Source organism: Oxyura jamaicensis, chromosome 5, assembly GCF_011077185.1.
Source record: "Oxyura jamaicensis isolate SHBP4307 breed ruddy duck chromosome 5, BPBGC_Ojam_1.0, whole genome shotgun sequence".
Taxonomy (NCBI): domain Eukaryota; kingdom Metazoa; phylum Chordata; class Aves; order Anseriformes; family Anatidae; genus Oxyura; species Oxyura jamaicensis.
In genome coordinates this window covers 63,387,602-63,414,999 of record NC_048897.1, presented here as the reverse complement: position 1 = coordinate 63,414,999, position 27,398 = coordinate 63,387,602, and the positions used below count along the sequence as shown (strand labels likewise).

Below are 27,398 nucleotides of genomic sequence, written 5' to 3'. Positions count from 1 at the left end.
TGCCGGGTCCTGCACCTGGGGCGCAATAACCCCAAGCAGAGCTACAGGCTGGGAGATGAGTGGTTGGAGAGCTGCCAGGCAGAGAAGGACCTGGGAGTTTTGGTTGACAGTCGGCTGAATATGAGCCAGCAGTGTGCTCAGGCGGCCAAGAAGGCCAGCAGCATCCTGGCCTGTATAAGAAACAGTATGGCCAGCAGGGCTAGGGAGGTGATCGTCCCCCTGTACTCGGCTCTGGTGAGGCCACACCTCGAGTATTGTGTTCAGTTTTGGGCCCCTCGCTACAAGAAGGACATGGAGGTGCTTGAGAGAGTCCAGAGAAGGGCTACGAAGCTGGTGAGGGGCCTGGAGAACAAGTCTTACGAGGAGCGGCTGAGGGAGCTGGGCTTGTTCAGCCTGGAGAAGAGGAGGCTCAGAGGCGACCTTATTGCACTCTACAGGTACCTTAAAGGAGGCTGTAGCGAGGTGGGGGTTGGTCTATTCTCCCACGTGCCTGGTGACAGGACGAGGGGGAATGGGCTAAAGTTGTGCCAGGGGAGGTTTAGGTTGGATGTTAGGAAGAACTTCTTTACCGAAAGGGTTGTTAGACACTGGAACGGGCTGCCCAGGGAACTGGTGGAGTCACCATCCCCGGAGGTCTTTAAAAGACGTTTAGATGTAGAGCTTAGGGATATGGTTTAGTGGGGCCTGTTAGTGTTAGGTCAGAGGTTGGACTTGATATCTTGAGATCTCTTCCAACCTAGAAATTCTGTGATATGATGTATATAAATAAAAAATTCACTGTTTTGAAACAGAGATAATAATAATTCAAAAAAACTTCTGGCAGAGTGTAGGGAAGTGGGTAATTGGATTCCACTCAAATCAGACAGCAGCCAAAATACTCCAGGTCAGACCCCTGCCAGTTGTAAACTGTGTAACTCTTTGGCATCAGTGAACTTAATCAACCCAGTTGAGTTTTAATCAACATATACTTTGTGAGATCTCCTTTTTGGTGAAAACTTTGATAACTGTATCTTTTTCTGTGTTCCAAAGTTAATTTCAGGCCACTAAATATTTACAAAAACTAACATTATAATCATTAATTTCTACTTTTCTTTTCAGCATAAAGCTTAGTGATATTTAATGTATACAAACTATGGCAATGTTATATTATATACATGCACACACAACATATACTCACACAAGCATGCAGATACATATTATGTATTTTAAAAATAAAAAACTTTGAACCTTTTTTACTACATTGAGCTTGTCTGGAGCATGGTCAAATAAAGTGTCAAATGCATCTCTTTCTGAAAAAAAATCAGAGATGTTAATGTACTTAGCAGCAGTTGTCCAGATGCAGGGTAAACACTAAAGCACATGCTTATTTAAGACAAGAGTCAGCAAAATGTTTCAATACACTCTCTTTGTATTCCAAGTACCACATATTTTGCATATTTCTCTTTTGCTCTAAGTTGCTATTATTTAGGGAAAGCATCGTTTTCAAGTATGACTTGGATTACCTAACAACCTGTTTCTCAAAAATGAGCAAAGGGTGGAATACTTATGCATAAAATCCCGAACAGCCAGGTACAGGGAGTTAGGTAACCAACTTATTTTGTTCAGAAGAACACGAGTTTACTTCTGGAATCACATCTACAGAGGAAAATTTTCCACAGGGGCCACTATATGTATGTATCACTCAGCGGATTGCATTGTGGAGTGCTACACTGTATTAACCATCTCAGGCAAGCTTACAATTATACAGCTGCAAAACAATCTTTCTTACAGATGTTGTTGGACCATTCTGATAATGCAACATAATCATAAAAGTACATGATTAGTAGGACAGGCAACCTAGGGCAGAATGACTACAACAGTACTGTGGTTACCTTCTGAAGGTGAAAAAAGAAAAAAAATAACCTTTTCAGAGAAATGTCCATATGGACAATCACCTGAGTGCTAGAGAACGACTCCACAAAAAGCTACATTCATATTCCTCAATGAAAACTGCTAAAGTACATCCAAAGGTTATTTGTAGAAGGGTGACTTTAAAGGAAGTAAGACTGCACTGGGATATCATGGGAAAAATGTCATGCAGGTATCTTTTTAGCTTAGCAGTAAAGTAATTGTTGAAACAATATAAGAAACAAATGCTAAATTCCTGGTGGGACTCCATCTGAACTCCTCATATGTGTTTTCTGTTGGCCAGGCGCTTGGCCAGTGTCAATACCAATCATGAAACATTCTAGGCACAGGAACCTGCTGAATAACAACCCAAAGTCAGTGAAGTGTAAGTAGGTAACATATGCAAGAATGCCAACAAGTATAGCAGCTGGTTTACCATAAGACATCATTTCGTATTATGCTGTGAGCTTATGACCATCAATACCATTACAGTAATGCTCTGGATGTTAAACTATAAAGCATCTGCAAATTAACATGTGCTGAAAAGTACTGAAATGTGTTTAAAAGATGGTCAGACTGATTTTAATGCTTTTCTCCTTTTGTTAACTGTCACAACAGTCTGTGGCACATATATTCATATATTTGTCAGGTCAATTATAAATACTCTACTTCCTTGCAGTTTGATCAAAATGACCACCCATTGCAAAACTAATGTCTACTCTGGATGCCTTAAGAAAAAGTTAACAATCAAATTAACTTACCGTGTCTTCCTGAAAATGCCCTATAGAAAAAAAATAAATAAAAGTTTATATATATAATTCTCTTGCAGACATTGTCCTGCAAAATAAAACGGCATATGTAGCCAGATCTTCAGCTTTGTGAAAACTGGAGGAGATTCATGGAATTAAGAAAACCTCCATTAAGTTACTCCAGATGAGACTCCGGATTAGTCTGGAGACCATCAGCATAATATCTCCTGGCTTCACAAAAGTTTCATGGAAAGGCCAGATCCCAGGTTTCCTACTGTCGAACCAAATCAACACACCTTGCCAATTAAGAATACTTTTTCATGTTAATTTTCTGAAAAATTTCCCTTTGCTTTAAAGATGCATTTGTCACATCAGCTGCAATACAAATTGCAGGCAGAACAATACTTGGACTACCTTATTAAGAAGTATGGCATTTTGCTCTAGTTGATCCCTCATATAAATATTACACAAATAAATCCATAAAGGTTAATCAAAAGTCATTAGTCTGGATTCTCTCCAATCTATTAGAAACTAGGATATTCTATGATTGCTTTCTGTTGGTTTGGAATAACTTTTCTGTTACAAATGGCTTGATGAGATGACATGTACAAAGCTTACTACTGTCACTTTACATCCCCAAAGTCCAAACAACTAAAAAATAGTCATATTGCATGCCTTTTTGACAGAATCAAGTTGTTCTTTATCAAATAAATACCAACATAAAAGAGATATATCTTTCTTGTTTGTTTGAAGGCATTCTGAATACAATAATAAGAAATACAATAAATGCAGAAATAAATACTAGTAAATATAAAACACAGAGATTTTGAGTATCTTCACTCTGTCTTCTCTTTTATCCTGGTCTCCTGCTTTTAGTTCCCTAGCTCTGAATTTCCAGATCCTTTTGTATTTTTAGATGCATGTTTGTAGCTCTTGCAAAGACTGAAATACAATCACTGGCTCATGCATCATCTTCCTTGGAACCCCAATACCAAAATCTAAATATCAGCAAATGGTCAAATTTCTGAGACACATCTGTTTTCAATTACTGAATTGCTGGCAAAAGTGGTGTTGACATACTCAGTGTTACCAGTTATTTCCTCTTGGATTTGACGAGACTGGAGGATTCCTTCTCGTTTCTGGAAAAAATAAAAAAGTGACATTTTTCTCAGTAAAGTTTAATGCTTAGGGTACAGTAAAAATGTATTTGTGATCTCTTTTAATTTGTATAAGCATAATTAGATACAAAATCTACAAAATAAGAACTTTTTTAAACAAACACGATAATGTATTATTTCTCCTTTCAAATATATCAAAAAACTCTCTTGTACAGTAACAAGAAACTTGAAACTCCACCTGTAGAAGGAAGTATTTCTTTTCCTTCCTTCATTGTTCTTAACTCACTTTTCTTTGAAGGGCCCCAATTCAGCAAGATACTTGAAACACCTAAACACATATGTAAGTCTTTTAGTAGATCTGTATTCCGGTGAGATGAATTAAACCTCGTATTTCAATGAATATTGTGGCAGAGGGTGCCCATGCTTCATCTTTGGCAAAATCTTGCTCCTAGGCTACCTGTTCTTTCTGCCCTGTTCATACACTTTTTTTTTTTTTTACCTTAGTGTTTTCCTTTTCTGACTTCTCTCAACAAAAAGGGCTCTATTTGCTTGTGATGGAAAACCAAAATGTAGGATAATCCATTCACAGCATGCTCCAAAGCCTGGCCATCTTTATGTTAACATATGCATTAGCTCCAATGCTCTTCCAATGCAAGAAGCCCTTCATACATGGTGGCTAGCAAGCAGCCTGTGCATAGAAGTTGTGCACAAAATGGCAGAAGCCAACTCAAATGGTTGCAATTTGAGTCACAAAACAGAAGAGTTGAAAAATGTGACATTGTTTCCAGGAGGAAGATTACAGTCATATGGTGGTGGTATACATACCACTCATATGTTTTGCCTCACTTTGTGTTCTTTCTGTTAATTCTATTCACTGGAATTAGTAAAATTTTGCAATACAGAAAGAAATGCCAAGCAAATGCTGACGGCTGCATATAAAGTCTAGACATTAGGCAATTATTCATGATTCTTCACTCCCTGTCACACAAGGAAATGAGAAAAATAAACTTATTGTGGTCCTAGACTTGCATTCTATGTAGAAAAGAGAAAAGCAGAATAGCATTTTGGAAAAGTCCTTCATGGCATGTCAACTGGAGCTACTGTTCTTCCCTGCTTTGGAGAAGATAATACATCCCTCACCAGAGGCAGGCCTGGGTGTATGAAGCGTTGAGAATTTGGCCAGGCTTGTGTCAATTACTTCAAAACTGCATTAATAATATATATATAAGGATCAAGCTTACTTTTGGCAAGAAAGTCACACATAGCATCCTCTCAGTTACTTCAGAGTGGCACTTAGAACAATCTGAATTGTCCTTTTAGACAGATGACAGTTTCAGGGGGGTTTCTTAATGTTTTTTAAAGCCCTGTTACTAAATATCTTGCATATAGTTAAAACACAGGAGGAGCTCTAAACATTATAAAGACAGAACGGTGTTACATACAGAACGGAGCATAGATCAGCTGCCGAGGCCCCTTCTGTCATATGTCTTGAAAGTCTGAAGAAAATTTGCATCATTTAGGGCTATCTTCATCTCCAGGTTGTACAGACAACAAATAAGCATTTGTACTTGAAGTTACAGTCTAGTTCAAGTTAAAATTATACTCTAATTACACTCTGGCTTTTTTTTTTTTTCTTTTTTTTCTTTTTTTTTTTTCTCTTAGCTGCAGGGTGAAGGGAAGTTTTATTCCTTGATGGTGATTCTGATGTGCCAATAATGCATTCTGGAGCAAAAGCCCTATCACTCCACTCTCCTAGAGGGGGTGAGCATCACAGCAATGGCAATGGTATTTCTCAGTGCTCAGTCTGCTGATATAGGGAAGAAAAAGGCCTTCTGCACTCTACCTTCAGTCTGCAAATGTGCAACATGGCCTAAAACATTCTCTAGTATCAACATAAAACATTTCACTTTTTGATAAACTGATATTAATATGAAGAGGAATTCTGAACCTCTATCCTATTGTCTACAAAAATGGAATTTCCACATTACCCAAACACAACATGCATCTGCTGGACACCAGCATGCGTCAAGACAGACTTACCTATGCTTTGTACTTGTAAGATTGACTGGTGAAAATGTCCCAACAACATGAATCAACCTCAGAAATAAAAGTCTAAGTACCTTCTCTATGCAGGCTGCTTCCCATGCATCTTTTTCACGTTTAAAAACTCTCAAACGCAAAACTGACCCTAACACTGATGTCACTTGTTGTGAAGTTGTTTTGAACTTCACAGAGAATGACACAATATTTCCCAAAATAAAAAGAAATCCTAGTGAGGAGTGAAAGACTGCTCAGCCAAGTTCCGTAAAGATAAAAGGGGCTAGAACTGAAATAATGAATGATACAAATGAACAACTACTATCTGAAACACACTGAGAAATAAGGCATGAATTCAAAGATTCCCTGTTAAATGGAAAACCTGGACACACATTCCAGTGACCACAGAAGACTTTATTTGGATAGGCTTAGCATTTTGCTCCCTCATAGCTGAAAGACTGAACTAAAGGCCAAGATCTTCCCAATCACTTATCATTTTAATTTGGCAACTACTCCTAGAATGACAAAAATAAAAATAAAAATCTGAAAGCTGGGTAGCATGTCTAGACATTGAAAGGGTCTCTTCACCTCTATTTGCATCAACTATACATGATCAGTTTTCTATAACTGAGGGCCAACTGCTTAGTTTCCCACACAAAGTCCCACTTGGAAAATCTTCCTGATGTTTGAATGGGTTTTGCCTCTGTACTGTTGCTATGCATTTAATCTGATGGACCGTATTTTATAACTGCCCCACCAAGACGAAGTGCAGAACCATTCTGGAGCTTGACAGAACAAACCATTTATCATAGGTTCAAAAAAAGATTTCCTGGGAACCTGCAGGCAATGCTGCCCAGAAACAATTCAGACTCACTTTCAGAGAGGCTGTGGGGCCAATGCTATCAAATTAAGCTTGTAAAATAGACCTTCCTCTGCTCCCATTATTATCCTGGCTTTCCTTTACAGTGGTTTGTGCGCCCAAGAACTGATTTCCCCAATATTGAGAATATATTGAAGCCGCCTTGTCTGCTCCGCCATTTCAACTTTACAGTCTCTGACTAACAGCTCTTGCACAAAATGTCATTTAATCATCTGAGGATGGCAAAATAGAAAATGAAGAATAAAAGGAACAAAAATGACAGCAAGATCCAGCTCTCCACAAAAACTCTCTTGTTTCAGTAGAAAAGACCAAACAAAGCCTGGGCTTTGCTCAAAGTTATTCATTCTATCAGTATGGAAGGAAAGAAAAGCTATGTAGTAAAACAGCTACAAAAGGTGCAAGTATCACAATTTTTCATAAACAGCTTAACACACAGATTTCATAGTACTCTCATCGCTAACAGCTTTTGTACAAAACAGCCCAAGAAAACAAGCTTTCATAAGAACTGTGCTGATTACCTGTTGGGCATCAGCACATTTTTTATGTCAGAAATATCTTCAGTATTTCAGTAAACTATGCTCAGCCAACACAGCAAACATTTTTGGCATTTCTAGACCTAACAAAATCATAATATAAATTAAGGCAGTCTTCCTTAAAAAATTCCTCAAAATTATGTCTTCTGTTATTTTTCTTTCTCTACCACTCCCTTTATCAACTGTATAGAATAGAATTTTAAACCAGCTACCAGAGTCTGTTGAGCTTCCCTAGGCATGACCTTACTTTACAGTATGGCTGAGGGTTTAGAACATCAGATGTGAAAGTTTGAACACTAAATTAGGCTTTAGGTTTTTGATTAAAAGTTTCATTGAGATCAAAGGGTATACGATGAATAATAAAAAAACAATCCCACAGAACTGGAAAGACAGATTTTTTTTTTTTTTTAAAAAAAACACCCTCCATAAAAAAATTAAAAATGTCTTAAGCACAATTATAGCAAGAATACTAGCCCCCACCCTCTGTTAATGGGAATCAGCATAGCCTTGGAGTTCCACTGATTGGCTTTCATCAAGGACTGGGTCTGCAAGGTGAAATCTTCAATAACATAGCTTGGGCTTTATTCTGGTGCAACTGCTTTCTCTGCAATCCACTGGTGCCTTAGCTACAGCTGTGTAGCTAAGAGGCAAAGCACTGAGCCAGATTCTCCCACTACTTATTGTTTTTAAATTGGTTTATCTCTACTGACTTCAGTGGATTTGCTGTTGAACTACATTAGCCTATTAAACAAGATTTCAATGGGAATTTTGTCTTGACATGTGGAGAGAGAGCAGAATGCAAGTTCTGGTTCTTTATTTAAGGATTGGGTTGTTCTTTTTTCATTTCTTATTCCAAAGATGCCCTGACTGCTGCACCCTTTCTTTCTTATGCTGGTTTTGGTAGAACTTTGACAAAAACCAGTGTAATTAATATATTTAAAATATTTAAATGAAACTGTTTGAGAATTATGTTCCTCTAAAGTCTTAGACACAAAACTGCAGATTTGCTGGGGTTATCTCTCATGGTCTGAAACACACCAAGCAGAATATAACAGTCAGTGAACTGATTATCAGATGTCCCTGATACATGTACCAGAAACTCTCCTTCAAATTTCTCCCCAAATTACAAAACTTGTGTGCTGTAAATGCAGTAAGAAGTGGTTACTTTCTCAGATCTTGCTCACATTTTCAGTCATGCAAAAATTGAGTAACAGCTCTTTGCACAAGATACTTAGGGATAACATCAGTTAAAAATATAAATAATGACAGTTACAGGGTGAAACAGAAAAGCAAAATTAGTTGGAGAAAGAGAAAAGCAAATTAATTGGGAAGAGGCCAAACAAGATAGAGCTAGCACAACTCCAGCAAAGTAATACAATAAACAGAATAACATGAAGAGTATGTATGGACATAGCTCACGTCAGTCACAGGGAGACTCACTGACAAAAAAAAAAAAATAGTTGTAGGGGTTTTTTGCATGCTTATGAGAGAGCTAACACTGTAATCAGAATAAATTAGCATGCACAAGGCTGAAAAAGAATAGTCACCTAACATGAATCTGAATGTAATAAACAGTGACAATTCATCATTCAGTGCCAAGAATGATTTGAATCTCTACACAAGTGAGAAGACCGTCAAAAATGGGAAAAGTAGTAATTCAAGAGATGTATTGGGTGATAAGAAAATGCATTCCAACAATAATAATGCTTCATATATTTTTCATGTCACAGTCTGGGCACTTCACAATCAAAATATGATATTCTGAACCACAGTTCAATCTGGCAAAGCATTTCTGCCTTTTTCTGGTCAGAGTATTGTCAGCAGAGAAGATGCATGTGTGTTTCTTGTCAGCCAAGGAGAGAAACACATGCATGTCCAAACAGAAACGCTAGGTGTCTTTTTCAAAAAAAAATAAAAATCAACAAAACAACAACAACAACAAAAAAAAACAACACCCAAAAGAAAACAAACAAAAAAACCACCATCAATAAAAAAACTCAGTCAAATTCTCAACGCTGGCAGAAGTTGTTTAATACTTCTCTTACCTGCACAACAACAACCTGAATGGACACATGATCTGGTAGTCTTATTGGTGCTCGAAAATACTGTGATAACGCAACCAGAAGATGAAGTATTGCTACAAGACTTTTAGCATGGACAGCTGAAATAGATATTAAAAGCACAAGTTACAAACTGCAAGCAACTAGGGCACATATTTTTACTTTTTAGATTGTAGGGATTATATGACTCTCCTCCTCTTGCCACCTGGAGCCAGGGGCACTTTTAAGGCACCTCTCCTTCATTTGTCTCCTCCTCAACAGGCCATGTGGAAGCTGCCCAGTCAGTAATATCCATCAGTACCAAAGCACTAGTTTTTGCAACGTGTCTGGATGCCATAGGCTTCATGGAAACCTACAGTTAAACCAAAAGCCAGATTTTATGCACGACAGCTTAAGTGATCTCTATGCATTTTCCTTGCCTTTCTTTTTATTCCCTTTATTTCAGTAAGTATTTATGGACTATCAGAAAGATATTTTTGTATTCACAGCATGCACTTATTCATTTTTAAGTGTCACAAAGTCTGCAGGATGATAAATGAGCCTGTTTTGGCAGAAGCCTTGAGCAATAACTTACTAAACTCAATGACTCAAACATTCCTCATTAAGCTGTTATAGTTCTTGTTATTGAAGCCTTTTCACAGCAGGTTTCATATGGGTAGTTAACACTAACATGACTTACAAGATATCAAAAGCCGTACTGTAGGAAATTTTTAATCAAGTATCAAACTACTGGCATCAAAATGAATCCTAATTCTTATTACTTTTTTTTTTTTGATTTTGCACTCATAGCCTTCTGCAGAGTAGTATTCCAAAACAATATTTGATAGCTACAGTACAGTGAATTTTACGTATGAACTAACCAATAACAACTACCTTACTTCACTGTACAGCAGGATCAGATTCACTAACATATCCTTCCTCATTATCGTCCACTGCAAGCCTCAACTACGCAGTAGAGATTTCTCCACCTATCCATACATATAAAATGTGACATCACTGTCAAATTTTTCTGAGGTGCCACTGGTAGGAAAGGAGGTGCCATAGCAGAATGCTAAAAAGATGTCTGTCTGCCTAGCATCAATGTGTGCTACAGCTGGCTTCAACTGCTGCAGCCTATCTTTTTTGCTCTCAAAAACATGCAAAACATTAAATGAAAACTAGAAGTTAAATTATCAGGCTGCTCCAAACACCCTGCATCCAGCTGTGTAACAGAAAACGCAAAAAAAAAACAAACCGGGGCCGGGGGGCGGGCAGGAGGTTGGAGAGAGAAGGATGCAGGAAACTCAGTGGGACCATACAAAAGCAAATGTCAGTGATGCCTAATGCTCATTCTCCCTCTCTGGAACTATTTTTATCCCTATCGTAGATTTATTGTGGACAGAACATAAGACACAAAACAGGTCAGCTCAGGACAGATAGAGGAACTGCTATATACTGTTCCAGGTATTCACCAGGGAGAAATTATTCCAGATACCAAATTTAAAACAGATCAAGAGGCCTAATTTTCTATAAGTGTTGATAACCTGCTTTCTGCAACACATATCCATTAAAACGTCTTGTGCTGGTCATTTCTATATAGATATTATGATGTTCATTTCTAATAAAATAGAACAGGAAGGGGATGGTCCTAATCTTGATGAGGGTTTTGTAATCAAAATCAGTGTCTCAGATTTAGTCTTAAACAATCAGAAATATTAGTAATATCTATGTTGTACATCTTAAACAAATGCAGCGTCCGTGAATCTAACTCTCCTTCAGCCTAGCTACTACATTTATTTTTAAGGGGTACTTACCCCTTTCAGGAAACCAAATTATTAACAGAAAACTAACTGTTATGCATATGGACTTAAAAGTTTATTTAAATTGGAGATTGAGCAGCAGGAAAAAGGGCAGAGAGTACTGTATATGTTCACCCTTTTCATTACCTCCTACTGAAGAACAGGTCCTACCATAAATACTAGGTTTCGGCTCTCCCACAGCATTTGATATTTACGTATTCCATATTGCAACTACAAACTCTCAGCTGCCAACTAATGGGAACAACATACAAAACAAGCAACTTACAGTCAACGTTCCACTTAATGCTTCTTGGTGGGAGTTTAAGGGTTTCATTGATCTTCTCAAGCACTGTCTGTAGCTTCTGTTTCTGAGCAATTTCGGATTGAGTAACTTCAGCAACATTCAGCTTCTCACTTTCAAGTTTCTCTGAAGTGATAATAGAAGTAAAAACAGCTAGTCCATGAGGGACATCCATGAGGAACACAAAAACATTGCATGCAGCCAGATGTGCATTCAAGAGATATCAGACTTCCTAGTTTTAAAATTATCTGCATTTGCTTCCAGAACCACTTTCCTGTACTCTTCTGAACTTATAAAGACACAGTCCTTTATTTTCCCATTGCCAAGGGGAAGGCCAAATATTAATTAATTCCACAATACAGGCTAATAAAAGTTTGATGCAAATCCCTTTACAGAACATGAGACTGAGAGGTAAGACCCATTACTTCTGTTGTTACCAGATAAAGAGTATTCTGTGTGTAACTGACTTACACAGCAGACAATCAAACCTAGGAGAGACAGATAACAACTTTAAGAAGATCTGTGTCATCAGTCCAAGCCTCACTGGCTTCTTGAGATGTACAAAACTTACCTGGCCCACTTGTGATAGAATTGAACTGGCACTATATTCACAGAGGTGAAAGAAGCAACCAAGAAAAACGAAGAAATATTTCTGGAGGAATTAAAGCAACTAAAACCTTGGGCAATCAATTTCTATGTCATTATAGCCCTTTTGTGCACTCAAAATTTGCAGTAGGTTTTAAATTATTTTACAATTTTTTGTTAATAATTAGTAGAGATTGCTAGTCTTATATAAACTCAGCCTAGATTGTTTCAACCAGATTTCAGAAAAATCGATAAAAGTCTGGTGTGAAATGTATCTACACAGTAGCATGTAATGGTTTAGATAGATCAATTGAAAAGTAGTATCTTTTTTAAACTACAGAAAATGTGAGCATGAAAAAGGTTTCAATTAACTCAAGATGGATTCAGAGTGCAACAAGAAAACATGCAACCTATTTGCACACAGAGAGGGAAGTATGTGATGTTTGCAATGACTCAGGAGGACACACCCTGCTCCATGGATTTAACAGAGGTGTAAGAAGAGAAATAAGCTTAATTATAATGAGTATAAAAGACATTGACACTGTTCCGTAAAACTGTCAGGAAACTCATAACCATTAATTAGGAAATAATGAAAATTTGGTGATAGAAGTTTCCTCACAACAACACAGAGACAAAATGCTTGGCCACCTATCAATTTTCTTCTAGAAAATAATATATTATCAAGTTTGGTAAAAGTTGACCTTGCTCTCACTGAAGTCAACTGAATAACTTCACAAAGACAGTGACTCTGGGCTATCAGACTATGTATCTTGCCTAAAAAAGCTGTTTTTTCTATGGATTTCTTGTGTCTCCACAGAAATCAGTCTGTGCAGTCTCACAAGACCAAAGCCTTACATATCATAGACCCAATCCATAAGAAATGAAGGATAATGGAAAAGATTCCTCTGAAATCATTAAGTGCTGGATCAATATATACATATTTAGAGTCAGGCTGTGTCAGCTATGCATTTGGGGGGGGGTGTTAGGTGAAGTCACTGAAGGTCTGCCCATGAGAATCAAATTGCTTCATTCCACCACAATATATCCAATACCTTAACCATTCATAGAAGGGAATAGTCTATGTAGTCTCTATTAGAAGTGCTCACATAATGTTTCAAGATTAATTTAAGATACTGAAAAGAAATTTACTGGAGACTTTACGAGCTGTAGTAACTAAGAAAGTAGCTTCCAAGTCAACAGTTAAAAAAGCACATGCCAGCTCAGCATTAGTAGTTTCTTTTCTCTGTTTCTCAACTGAAGTTCAGTCTGCAGTCCATTGGGTATCATTACGTCAGTAACGTTAAGAGACAGACATCAAACCAGAAAAAAATTCTAACTTTCCAGAGGAACTCCAAGATGTGAATAAACTACAGTATGGAACCAGCACAGATTAAAAACATCCACCATTGTACTGAAAATACCCTTGCTTTTAAACTTACTTTCCACTTGTAACATGGTTAAGTTTTGTACAGCACATATGTGGATAATAAAATCACAGTGAATGTTGTTGCCAAGACAAGAACCCCAGCACTCTTTAGCACCCCAGGTAGGCTTTATGCTGTTCTTAGCAACTACAGAGCACCACACATTGCACTGTGGCTATGAGGACTGTGCATACAGCCTATTTGCTCAAGGGTCTCATAATACAATGCTATTTTTATATCACTTACTGGCACAACTGTAAGATGATACCAAGGCTCCTAAGTAGGAACAAGTGAACCACTTACTGATAAAGTGTCCTGACACCATGCATATATATTTTTTCTTACCAAATAATTTCTGCAATACTTGTCCATCATACAGGTCTTCAGCCAAGTCTTTCACAATAATCCTCTCTCCTACCAACACATCATTAATCCAGTCAATTAATACCTATACAGGAAACATAAATTTGGCAGAATTATACACTATTCATTTGCAATTTAAAACACGTCATTTTGTACAATACTGAAAATATTTAGCAGAAGGAATACCAAAGCTGCAATGCCTCAAAATACAATCAGTCTGAAATGCCATCAGAAGAAAATAAGGAGGACTCAGGAAGAACTTGTCTGAGCTGGCTGCATCTATATACCACAAGGTCTAGACGAATGTAAGATTGAAGCATTGCTTTCTGAGGTGAAATCTGTCATTTGATTTCAGTAGTATTTTAACATTTTATTGTGTAGCTAAAGGTTTTGAAGCTGATTCTAATGAAGCTTCCTCCTGTAAGTTGTAACCCCAAGAATTACAAAGACTATGAGGGAGGTCAATGTGATTTTACACTGCAGGGTAGGATTAAGAATAAGAATCAGAACTCAGGATTTTAATTCAAATCATTAGTGGTTTTTTTCTGCCGTGTCTACAGAGAGACTGCAAAACCTGACCTGCACAGTTCACTGGGATATATACACCACATGGTTTCATTTAATTAATATCTAAACAAAGCTTTGAAGCATTCAAATGAAAGAGGCAGGGACAGCATTAAAAATAGCTTTACTTTCAAGAAAGTGTTTACGTGCTTTTCATTACCTTCATTAGTTCTTGTAATTTTGGGTCATTTCTTGAATTTGGATCAACCATTGTTCGGACTTCATTTTCTTCTGGAAGGTTTAAAAGGAAGATATTAGAAACTGTTACAGGAATGACACTTTATTTTACATCAAGCTTTTATGCTGAGATGTAAAATTGTTGTGAATTACCTAGCATAGTGTCCTCAGGGTCTAGTTCGAATGGAATCGGACTGAGAGGTAAGTTAATGGCATTTATTCCTTCTTCCTGTAATTCAGATACTAGGAAATAAAAAAGAAGAGCTTGGTCAAATTTCAATTCAATTTTACTTTTACTATTTCACCCTCACTAAAAGTAGTATTAATTGTATTAATTTCTTTATGAGAACATGAGTGTATTAGATAAGCCACTGGGTGTAATTACAGCAATAAAATACAGCTAACAAAAATGGGAAGCCCAGACAACAACACTTCACTTGTTCAAGCAGCATGGATAATGGTACTGGAATCAATGTAATTTCCTCAAAGCTTTTTCAGGATAAGGCTCATTGTCCTCAAATTTTAAATGGCTCACTCGCATTTTAATGGCCCTGACGCTTTAACACTAATGAATCATTTTAGCTGAGGGAAATGATTACTGCTCTCAGCTATGTCACCCTTGCTCTAAAGGTGCTTCAAGTTTAGCTACTTAAGAAGAGCCAGGTCTCGCTATATAACCACATGTGAGCTGCCAGGCTGAATATCTAGGACTGAAGGTGCAGTCGCAGCTCACTGCTCCAGGAACACAGCTCCCTCCATTGCTCAGGTCAGAAACCAACTAGAGCAGACTTGTGCCCTCAGGCTTTATTTTGCAGAAACCACAGCAGCAGGACACAGGGGGAAGATGATGAACCCTCAATAGTACTGCCTTAGCATGGAGTCCAGACACAGGTTGGGAAAGAACACAAAGATAGGAATGAGGAAGTAAACCAAAATCCCACAGTTTGGACACCTCCCACAACTGCCAGGAAATATGGACGAGTTCTTACGCAGCCAAAATCTCCTAATGCTGCAAAAATCAATGCCTTCATGATGCATGAACAGAGAGATCCAAAGAAGTAATCCTAACACTAGTTCTTTACTGTAATCCGTTTTGGACCTGGTACAGTTCAGAGCAACTTCGTTCATGCCTCTGGGTGACCCAATTTTTAACGGGTTTCAAAAAAAACCATATCTTCACTAATCAAAAAAGTCTCTAGAACAGAAGATAATAATAATAATAATAATAATAATAATAATAATAATAATAATAATAATAAAAAGTCAATACACCGATCCTACAGCTATGGAAGGATGCATAGCACCGTGCATGGAGGGTGCCCACTTTGGTGATCAGTCAAGTTTGCATCTACAAGGAGTCAGTGCAAATTTGACTTACAGAACCAGGAAAGAGGTTCACTGTCTTCTGAATGACCCGTCACTCAAGTTGCTTTGACCACTCATTTTCCAGTATACAGGTCTCTTCAATAGAACTGGTTGCTAGTATAGCTGATTCAGTCTGAGTTTAAGCTTCCTACATGTGTCCTAAAGATTCAGGTGGCTGTACAACAGCCTCTTGACATGAACTAAAATACATTATTAATGTGCAGATGCAGATTCACTATCTAACATTTCAGTTTTGAAAATGACACACACACACACAAATGTTTGGAGAAAACAGAAAAGTAGAAAATAACAGTAGAGATCGTATGTTTTGTTCCTGGCCCCAAGACTGCCTAATAAGTAAGCTTTTGGAAAATGGATTTACCTCTCTGCCTTAGCATCTTGTGTGCAATAAGTATACATGAATTTCACATGAACATTGCAATAATTAGTTAGATGGTATGATAACAGCACTTAAACTTTCCAAATATTTTCTACACTTTGTGAAATGTTTTGTGCTCTGCCAGATGAAATGCCTATGTGCATTTCAGGAGTCTCTGTCGCTGTATTAAGGCATTCGTGTAAAATTCATAGCAGTAATGGCTGTTAGAATGCTTATTACTTTTATTAATATGAAAATAACTGAAAAATCCACTACCTTCAAAACTAAAATAGTTGCTTCACACACTCACCCTGCTTGTGCATTTCTAAAATGCAAATAATGAGCAGCTCTAAAGAGTAAAAAAATAATGTTGACAATAATAGTTCCCTAGATTGTTGTATATCCTCTAAGATTTGCTCTCAGCAATGGACCAAATTAATTCCTCGTGTAACTCCGTAGAGTTCCGAAGAGTTATAGAAAGGATGAATTTGGTCTAACATGAACAATCTCAGAACTGTTTACTTAATGGCAAGTTTTTGAAGTACTAGCACTCCCTGGAGAAAATCATGATTGGTTTTATTAACTACTTTGATTTTTTTTAAAAAAATTATTTTGGTTCAAAATTGTCAGGTACATAAGAACATCAGTAGATAGAAAACCTCCAGTTGGAAATCTTTCTGTTCTGAAATGTTTAGTTCATGAAGGACGTCTGCACAAAGGTTCCCTAGGCAGAAAGCTTTTTTTCGCATTGATCCCCAGAGGGAGCATAGTAAATAAAAGCCTTTCAAGCCAGCTGACTCCACAAATGCTCTCCTTGAGCAAGAGCCTGGAGGAAGGAGACAACACATTTTCCTGGTGCAGGACTGTGGAGGAAGCTTGTGGCTCCTCTCTCCAGAAGAACCACTGGCACAGCTCACTGGCACTTCAAGGAGACTGAGCAGACCTTTCAGGGCTGAATGTTTTGTAAGGCATTCTTTACAAGGTGGTCACCCACTGAAAGCCCCAATTTTTGTCCTCCATAATGTACAACTACTACATTCTACTTCTAATAACGTGACCTTTGTCATATTATCAGTTTCTGATAATAAACAAAAACCCCCATGTCTTTGCATGAAAAGAGAATATAAAATACAAATAAAATTGTAATAGATACATAGGGGACTCTAATACATTGATCTGTTCTAGAATGCATTGCAAGTGCTGCACGTATGGTACATACATGTACTGCTTTGCAGTACACAGGGATGCACAATTGGTGGACTTGTTCCCCTGAGATGATCACCCTGATTGCAAACGTTTCTCGTTCCTGCCTGTGCTATATGCAGAACCTACCCAACTCAGTGCCAGACGATGAAAGATCTCAGGTGTATTGTTTGCCAAACAAACAGGACTGATACTCCCAGCTCTTCTCCTCAGACACTGCCTTCTGCGGTGCACAACACATGCCCGAGGCTGCCATTAGTCCTGCAAGAAAGACCCCTCCTGCCCTGCTACCTCCTGCAAGCAGAAAACATGATGGAGAAACTACAACCCCAAGAGCATCTTTTTCATTTCTTTCCCAATACTGAAAAGACTTACCATAGATTAAGTGCACTACTAAAAGAAGCAGGTAAGAATGCATGCATTATATTAACTTGTACATAATGGGAGAGAAAAAGTATTGTGTAATGCAACCTTGCTTTCTAAGAATTTCCATCAAAAAATTTCCGTGACAAACCACTATTATACACTTAGGTGTTTATAGAGGAACCACAAAAATGCAGCTAAGGTTACAAACTTGCATAATGCAGTTTCAGCAGAAGAATTAAATTTTCAGCTGTTTTTCATTAATTTGTTTTAATTATTTTTCATCAAAATCACTTAATTTACTATTTTAATCATCTAATTTTTTGAAATATTTTGAAGAGTGACTTAAGAGTGTCAGCAAGACTTCCTCTCAGCGTAAAGACTCAGACCCAGAAGGAAGGAGGGGACACAGCTACAGTGGTTCATCTTGACCACACCAGTCATGAGGAGCCAAACCAGCACAGGGGAACGTGGGACAGCTCTTCTGAAGGACAGCATCCACAGGGCTGTCCACTTGACATTAGGTCTGCTTGGCCACCACACGACCCCAGCAATCAGGGGTGATAGTGCTCTTCTGTTCTTCTGTTCTCACTGGCCCTGTGGCCCACATGCAGCTCAGTGCATCAGCTACCTTGGGACCAATTATGCTACTTAGACTGGCATGATTAAGGGCTTTATATATGTGGATCTGAGAGGAAAATACACTTTTTTTTTTTTTTTTTTTTTTTAAATGACAGTGCTCATCAGTGGTTGTACTTTTAAAGCAAGACCCTTAAAAGCAAGGGATTACTCAAGGCTCTGACAAATCTCTGTGGACTGGCAATGGTGAAGGTCCCAGTATTAACTCTGGATAAGGAATGGACGTTTTTTCTTCTAAGACTTCTGATTAATTTCCACTTGCCAAATCTGTTATGATGTAATTAAGCACGACTCCACTGCTATCAGCTGTCAACAGACCTTCTCATGTCACACCAGCACCAAATTTGGCCCCAGAGCTGGGGAGCCCATAAGCTTATATCAACAGCAACTACAGCAGCTATTTTAAGCTGGATATAGTTCTTACCATTTTAGATGCTCTAGGATTACAAGGTCATAAACCTATGCTATCAAATCCACACGGGTTCTCTGAACCAGACTTTGCCCTTTGATGCATGCATCCAACTGCCATTGAAACCCTTGGAAGCTGAGCACATCTGAAAGTGGAGTACTGCCCATACGGTTTAAATTGGCTTAATTCCTCTAGTACATGCAGCCTGTTGCTCCACATTGTATTTATTAGACAGTTTCATTTGGTTTTTTTACTTGTTTATTTTGTGTGCTGAAGGCTTTTTGCTGCCCTGTTTAGTATTCAGGGCTTAATGTTATTCTGATTTGAATAAAAAACATATTATTATTTAACTGAGCTCAGAAATGCCACATCACCCAATGCACTCTGTGGTTTAGATGTATTTTAGCATATCTGCCCAAAGAATCATAAAATAAATACAGCAAGATGTAGTGTTAAATGGCTGAAGCACTCAGAGGAGAGACCGTGTCTTTCTCATTAATTGATTCCGTACTTGTAAAACTAATGTTACTGAGGTTCTGCAACACTAACGGATTGATTCTGAAAGTTTGTGATTAGCTGGAATTGAACACTAATGCTGAGGGAGCCCAGTGCCATAAGACTTCTAACCTCAATCTTTAAAAATAACAAAAAAAGAGATTTAAATATATACTTATGCACCACATAACTACATTAATGCCCACTTCTACAGATCTTTAATTGCTTTTTTTTTTTTTTTTTAAATATAAATATTTTTCATTCAAGGTCTTGTCTGCTATTTTAAAAATTGTAAATAGTTTGTTGTTGTTGTTTATTTGTTTTTTCAGGGGCGGAGGGGGGAGCTGAGGTTTGTTGGCATTCACATAACTCCAGGAATATAAGTTTCATATAAAAAGTCAAAGGACAAACTACCTGATATTGTAAACTACTATGGCAGACTAACTTTAAGTGCAGTGTCTCTATCTTAAGCTACTTTTTCCTGGAACAAGCACAACTTGGAAGGCCAGCTACAGACATCATATTGCCAGAGTAACACTGGATATCTGTATACATATATACACCTATATTCAAACATGCATGCGCATGCTACATACATCTATGTGGCCAGAAATTATAGCCAGTTTAGAAATATGCTGATTTCCAATAGGAAGCATCTTTGCTGCTCTTGTTCAGACAGAGTGATCTGCTCAATTATAGTTGAGTGAAATTTAGATGAATTGGTTTTGGTTTCATATTCTCTTTACTGGGTACAAGTTTCTGATAAATGCTAACAACCTTGATGCCCTGCTTTAGTAACCACTTGTGCGGAAGAGCAGATTTACTTCTACTGACTTGAGACTCTGTAACACAGACCTGTGTAGAAGAGTGTATCTGCACAAATTTCCGTGGATTTATCCTTTTTACACTAACTCACTGGCTCAGTGTGATTCCTATTCCCCCTCAACATGCTCCAGTTTTATACCCTGATATAATTCTGACAGTAATGTGGACTCTGTACAGGCAAATATGAAAAGAGATCCAAATTACCTAAGATGGTCAGAGAGAGAAAAAAAGACAGTGACAACATTTTCAAAAAGTCCAAGTTTAAGCTTTTACAGAGTGATACTGTTTTTTAAAGCAAACTTATGCAATTGCTTTCTGGGCCATCCGAAATGTTATTTTCTAATGTTTGTGTGTGTGCATCTTATAAATCCACAAAGGGAAAAGAAAATATTAATCTAAAATTGTACTGCCTAATTTTCTTGAATACATAATTCATCCAATATTGGATTTTGGCAGCTCAGCTTTAACTCCGAAACAAAAGAAATCCACACAAAAGACAATAAATCTGCATTACACATGGTACTAAAATGATCCAATGGATTTATAGATGTTTACAAGTTTGCAGAGTGTGACACAACGTCCACCAGAAATTCAATATTCACAGCACAAAACATCATAAACATATGTCTGCAACTACAAAGGGACCTTTTTATGTGGGGATCATTGTTAAAATTGTCTTCAGAACATAAACCTTAAGTTGTAAATGCTACTCTCCATTTATTCTCCAAGACATAACAAATGAGGAAAGAAAAGCAGAGATATGTTTGTAATTGAAAATGTTTCTCAGGAAATGATCTGTACAGGAACATCATTCTCATTCCATTAACTGCTGACTCCAAGCCAACCATTTGTAAAAGTAAATAAATATGCAAACTGGCTGACAACAATGTGCCTGCCTTTAATGTTACTGCATTAGTACCCCATCTCCAAAAAAAAAAAAATAATATTTATTTTCTTTTCTCATTTCTCCATTAAACCAAACAGCATATACACAAAAAGAATGGGAGAAATGCTCTTCTTAAAAAAGAACGGGAGAAATCCTACAATTTAATTTTCATGTGTGCAACAAAAATTAAATGCTTATTACCCTGAAATTCCTTAAAAGTCCAAAGCAACTCCAACGTACTTCAGTGCCTACTTTGCTACACCTTTCTTTTTTTCCAAGGAAAAATACCCTCCATAGACTGACAGATCTTTGGTCTGAGTAGGTAAAAAACAACAGAATAGGGAGTTAACCCAATCCTTTTAAAAAGTATATGTGATTTTCTGTGCTTCGTCACAAGTAGCTTCCTTAAGCCTTACATGCTTTCGTATTTCATTTAGGATCAAAGTTCTCAGAATTTTCCTGCAGTTTCTAACAAGTGGTGTGGTGTCAAGCTAAAGCAGATGCCGGTCATTCCATTCATTCCTTCAACACATCCTCTCAAAACATCTTTTAAAATGCATAAGCAGCATCTGCAGATGTTTTGTAACGACTCTCACCCTATAGAAGTGTTTTAAATACGACTAAAAAAAAACCACAAGACTGCACTGTGAACAAAGGCAGACAGGAGTTCAAATGACTCTGCTTTTCCCCCACTGAAGAATCAACCATGCCTATGAGAAATGCTGCGACTGTTCCAAGCTCTTAGCAGTACAAGCTGTACTAGATCTGATCCCTGCCTGAAAACTCCTAAAACAGTCTCAGATACATTTGTAGAGTCCTTGATTCCTGCAAGTTGTTACCTGGTCTGCACCCTGTAACCATAAATAGTTTTTTTTGTTTGTTTGTTTATTTGTTTATTTGTTTATTTGTTTATTTGTTTTTTAATTGAAACAAGTCCTTTGACACCTATAACTTCCAATTTATTGAGATACTGCACATCTCAAAACAATACAAGGTGCTTGGGCTTATACAGAGACAGAAGGGAGTGTGTCTGTACCCTCCACACCAAGTCAAATCATTGGTCTATCTTGAGTTATAATAAATCTGCAGCCAGCAACATCCAGAAAAGAGTCAGAGTCCCCCTAACCAAGGGGAGGGGATTGTTCATCCTGTAAATTCACCAGCTTGCTGCAACAGTTTTTTCAAACTATGGTGGAGCAGAGAAGATGATTTTATAGGACTGACTGTTGCCTTGTGTTCTCTCAATCACCAACCAGCTAATAGTAGCTCTTCCAACATCAACAAGAGGGGCTCATGCAGAAAAGACAAAACCAAAGATCTGTTCCAAGAAGTCACAGAATCACAGAATAGTCTAGGTTGGAAGAGACCTCCAAGATCACCTACTCCAACCTCTGACCTAACGCTAACAAATCTTCCACTAAACCTAAAGCTCTACATCTAAACTTCTTTTAAAGACACCCAGGGATGGTGACTCAACCACTTCCCTGGGCAGCCTATTCCAGTGACTAACAACCCGTTCAGTAAGGAAGTTCTTCCTAATATCCAACCTAAACCTCCCCTGGCACAACTTTAGCCCATTCCCCCTCGTCCTGTCACCAGGCACGTGGGAGAATAGACCAACCCCCACCTCGCTACAGCCTCCTTTAAGGTACCTGTAGAGTGCAATAAGGTCGCCTCTGAGCCTCCTCTTCTCCAGGCTGAACAAGCCCAGCTCCCTCAGCCGCTCCTCGTAAGACTTGTTCTCCAGGCCCCTCACCAGCTTCGTAGCCCTTCTCTGGACTCGCTCAAGCACCTCCATGTCCTTCTTGTAGCGAGGGGCCCAAAACTGAACGCAGTACTCGAGGTGCTGCCTCACCAGAGCCGAGTACAGGGGGACAATCACTTCCCTGGACCTGCTGGCCACGCTGTTTCTTATGCAAGCCAGGATGCTGCTGGCCTTCTTGGCCGCCTGAGCACACTGCTGGCTCATATTCAGCCGACTGTCAACCAAAACTCCCAGGTTCTTCTCTGCCAGTCAGCTTTCTAACCACACATCTCCCAGCCTGTAGCGCTGCTTGGGGTTGTTGTGCCCCAGGTGTAGGACCCGGCACTTGGCCTTGTTGAACTTCATACTGTTGGCCTCGGCCCATCGGTGCAGCCTCTCTAGATCCTCCTGGAGAGCCTTCCTACCCTCGAGCAGATCGACACACGTACCTAACTTGGTGTCATCTGCAAACTTACTGAGGGTGCACTCAATGCCCTCATCCAGATCATCAATGAAGATATTGAAGAGGACCGGCCCCAGCACCGAGCCCTGGGGAACACCACTAGTGACCGGCCTCCAACTGGATTTGACTCCATTCACCACAACTCTCTGGGCCCGGCCATCCAGCCAGCTCTTAACCCAACGAAGTGTACGCCAGTCCAAGCCATGAGCAGCCAGTTTCCTGAGGAGAATGCTGTGGGGAACGGTGTCAGATGCCTTACTGAAGTCAAGGTAGACCACGTCCACAGCCTTTCCCTCATCCACTAAGCGTGTCACCTTGTCATAGAAGGAGATCAGGTTCGTCAAGCAAGACCTGCCCTTCATAAAGCCATGCTGACTAGGCCTGATCGCCTGCTTGCCCTGCAACTGCCACATGATGACACCCAAGATAATCTGCTCCATGAGCTTCCATGGCACTGATGTTAAACTAACAGGCCTATAGTTCCCCGGGTCTACCCTCCAGCCCTTCTTGTAGATGGGTGTCACATTTGCTAGCCGCCAGCAAGTGGGACCTCCCCCGATAGCCAGGACTGCCGATAAATGATGGAAAGTGGCTTGGCCAGCTCCTCCACAGTTCTCTCAGTACCCTCGGGTGGATCCCATCCGGCCCCATCGACTTGCATACATCCAAATGCTGTAGCAGGTTGCCAACCATTTCCTCATGGATTGTGGGGGCCACATTCTGCTCCCCATCCCCTTCCACCAGCTCAGGGTACTGGGCGTCCAGAGAACAACTGGTTTTGCTGTTAAAGACTGAGGCAAAGAAGGCGTTAAGCACCTCAGCTTTTTCCTCATCTCTGGTTACTAAGTTTCCCCCTGCATCCAGTAAAGGGTGGAGATTCTCCTTAGTCCTCCTTTTGGTATTGATGTATTTATAAAAACATTTTTTGTTGTCTTTAACAGCAGTGGCCAGATTGAGCTCCAGATGACCTTTGGCCTTTCTGATTTTGTCCCTGCACCGCCTCGCAGCATCCTTGTAGTCCCCCTGAGTGGCCCGCCCTTTTTTCCAAAGCTATTCCTAAGCGAAAACCCAAAAATAGTCCTTAGGAATGTAAGGGCATACTAGTAGCAAGCTGAGGATTTCCTGAATTTCTTACTCTTTTCTTCTTGTGTGTGTAAGCCTCGTTTTTGAGGGAGAAAAAAAGAGTCAGACCCATTGCATTTCAATAACCTAGATGACTACTCTTTCTTGGAAGAATTAAAAAAAAAAAAAAAAAAGACTACATTCACTGGAAAGTTTAAGTTCCTTTTCAAGGACTGAGAATTGGTTTACTTACCACACATGGCCATAATTTTCAACCTGTAATTCCTGCAACTGTGTTTTAATATAAACATCTGGTCATCTTCAATTAATGACTTTGTGACAAAGGATCAAAAGATGTGTAGTAAGTGGCCAGGTATTTCTATATCCCTGAATGAAAAACAAAAACAAAACAAAACAAAAACAAAAACAACAACAAAAAAATTTGATTTCTTCTAAGAGTTTCTTGTGCTTCGCAATCTTTCTTCAGTGTCGAATTCAAAGGTAAAGTTTGAGGGTGATACCAATGCAGGACAAGTAGAAGCAAACAGAAAGAAGATGGGATAAGAGCGACCCAAAGAAATTAAAATTTTAATGGATACAAACATGTAGATCTATTACCTTTTTGTGTAATTGGTAGCTTGCAGTCCATGCTTGGCTACCTTCTGCATCAATCCTGAACACCTAATGGTGGTTCTCAGATTCAGAGCAAATGAGAATTGAAGTGTGGGATCTAATTCATTTCCTCCATTCTAAAAGTTTTAAATTTTCTGCTATATTTAATATTTGTGCTTAATGCACAGATGGTTTCTAAAAGTCTATGCAGCCTGTCCTAGGAAATTCAAGTTTCTTTTCAAGGACAGAATCAGGATCTAATTTGGGAATAGGGATCTAAAGACAGGCCTTCAACGTGAAAATAGTAGGCTCTGACTTTGGCTGAATCAACAGAAATGCTGCTATATTCATAAAAAAATGGACTGGATTTGGTGGAGTGCAGAAAAATGAAACGTTAAAATGACAGAATTATATCTGGTAGCATATACTGAAGAGTGAAATGCCTCTTGGGGTTCTCTCGACCAGTGTGGAGGTTGGTGTGCATTGACAGCAGAAGAACTTTAGGCTTAGTCTGCTACAGGAAAGATTACAGAAAAGGTAAAGTTGTTTCTGCATCCTTATTTTATTTCAGTGTACATCGTCAAGATTGGATCCTTCAGGTGATCCCTTTGATATGCAGAGGCTCTGATGTCTGACAATCCCTGAGAAGACGAAAATCCTTTGAGGACCTTAGTCAGCTTGCCAAGCATTTCACCTGACTGCATTTTAAGAGAATACCACAACCAACAGTGGTGTGATCAATAGCATGGTTGTGGCATTCTCCTAAAATGTAAATACACAAAAGTGCAAGATAATGCTGCAAGACAAGATTTTGGTAGCACAGACTACAAATTACATTTGGCTTAGGAAAGCACAGGTAGTTAGTTCTCCATTTGCACAGGAAATCAACCAACTCCCAGAGTCTAGGTTCGAGTCCCTTACTCTGAATTAATCAGCTGAATATCCCATCAACAGAAGAAAATAGCATTATGCATATTGTACAGTGTGGAAAGCAATGCACTTCTAGATTAAGGGATACATGTCTCCTTTCTAAAGGCAGAAATTGCACTTGTAAAATGGAAGCTAGGCACTTAGAAATACAGTCTTAAAAACCCGTCTATAATGTTACAGGAGGCCTGAAGCAGAATGGACACTAATACCCATACCTCCTGATTCCCAAAGCCATGCTGTAGCAATGAAGTCATCCTTCCTTTCATAAAACCAGTAGTAATGATTTTCATCCAGCCTTGGCCTTGCCCTTCAAGGGCACTGCCTGGTACCCTCCTGTGCATTCCTGATCCTGCTCATATCCTTATAAAACTCAAACAGCTGCTCCAACTTCCAAAGCTCCATCTTCATTTAAAAATAAAATAAAATAAAATAAAATAAAATAAAATAAACCTTACTGACCTACTCATCTAATTATGGTGTTCACATGCTTCTTATCACAAAATGAGATGCAAGAGATGTAAGCACCAGAAATGCAAGTGTAAACCCACAGATCTGAACTGCACATGCATTGAAATCATCTACTTGCTACCACCTGTCAAGCACTGGCAGACAACAGAAACACATCTATGTAGTGATCCTACCTGTGAAATGTATTCCATGGATCCCTGGCACTACCAGGTTATCAATTTCAACATGCAAAACCTTCATACCAGTTGTAGCTCTGGCACAGCATTTCCCACTTTGCATGTGAACACAGGAAAAAAATGCAATTCAGGTACCCAAATAACCTTATATGGATTTTCCTTTATAGCACCAACACATTTCCCATAAATACCGTGCAGCCTTCAGTTGTTGATGTCATAAATGATCTTATGTTACTATTCCTATTAAGAACTGTTTATTGTTACAAAATTTTCATTTTATTAAGCATGAGTATTAAACTCACCTAGTGCATAGCACAGCCCATTTGAAAATTCCTATCTCAAACGTGCTTTTGACTACAAATTACAATTTTCCCTGGTGGAAATTCAGCTGATAAAAACCACTATTTTCACACCGAATCCAGTACTACTTAAGGACTGAATTTGTACCAAACTGAACAGAAATGCATATTCACATGAAATACCACTAGGTTGAAAGGGTTAATTAAATTACTCTCATATTGCAGAAGTATTTTCAGAGAATAGCATTCAAAATGAACAAAACACTATTTTCTTCCTATACTACCCAGGAAAAGTGAAGTCTGACAAGGGCAAGAAGACGATAAACTCACAGTCTTCTATTCAAAATATTACAAAACAAACAACTATAATTAGCAAAAATACAAAGTCAGAATTAATACTCCCTAAGTATCACAGAAACAAAGAAAAAATAATTGACTGAGTCAGGTCTAGTCTCATACCTTTAGGGCAAAATGCTCCACAGCCCATCGTAGGGTTGCCAGGCCACCCTCATAGTGCATCAGAGGGAGAACTGCAGTCTTTCAGGTGTTTGAAGCCCCTTGCTCCGCAGGCCCCATTGCTGCTGCTCTTCAGAGAACCTGTTTTAGCTTTCGAGCCTGTTTTCT

The 27,398-nt window shown here is 38.7% G+C and overlaps 1 protein-coding gene across 2 annotated transcripts in view; it reads right to left on the bottom strand.

Moving 5' to 3' along the window:
- Positions 1 to 27,398, bottom strand: part of PARVA (parvin alpha) — a 71,946-nt gene that overhangs the window by 12,832 nt on the left and 31,716 nt on the right. Inside the window, exons 1-9 of one of the 2 annotated variants that reach the window (XM_035326976.1) lie at positions 27,234 to 27,337; positions 14,610 to 14,699; positions 14,440 to 14,510; positions 13,698 to 13,800; positions 11,329 to 11,469; positions 9,250 to 9,365; positions 3,717 to 3,775; positions 2,649 to 2,668; positions 1,228 to 1,289 (exon numbers count right to left, since the gene is read on the bottom strand). In XM_035326976.1, the coding sequence (XP_035182867.1) occupies positions 1,228 to 1,289; positions 2,649 to 2,668; positions 3,717 to 3,775; positions 9,250 to 9,365; positions 11,329 to 11,469; positions 13,698 to 13,800; positions 14,440 to 14,510; positions 14,610 to 14,699; positions 27,234 to 27,261 (690 nt within the window). In that variant the 5' untranslated portion in view covers positions 27,262 to 27,337. Of the gene's footprint in view, positions 1 to 1,227; positions 1,290 to 2,648; positions 2,669 to 3,716; positions 3,776 to 9,249; positions 9,366 to 11,328; positions 11,470 to 13,697; positions 13,801 to 14,439; positions 14,511 to 14,609; positions 14,700 to 27,233; positions 27,338 to 27,398 lie in introns of those variants that run through there. The other variant, XM_035326975.1, reaches the window with a different exon arrangement.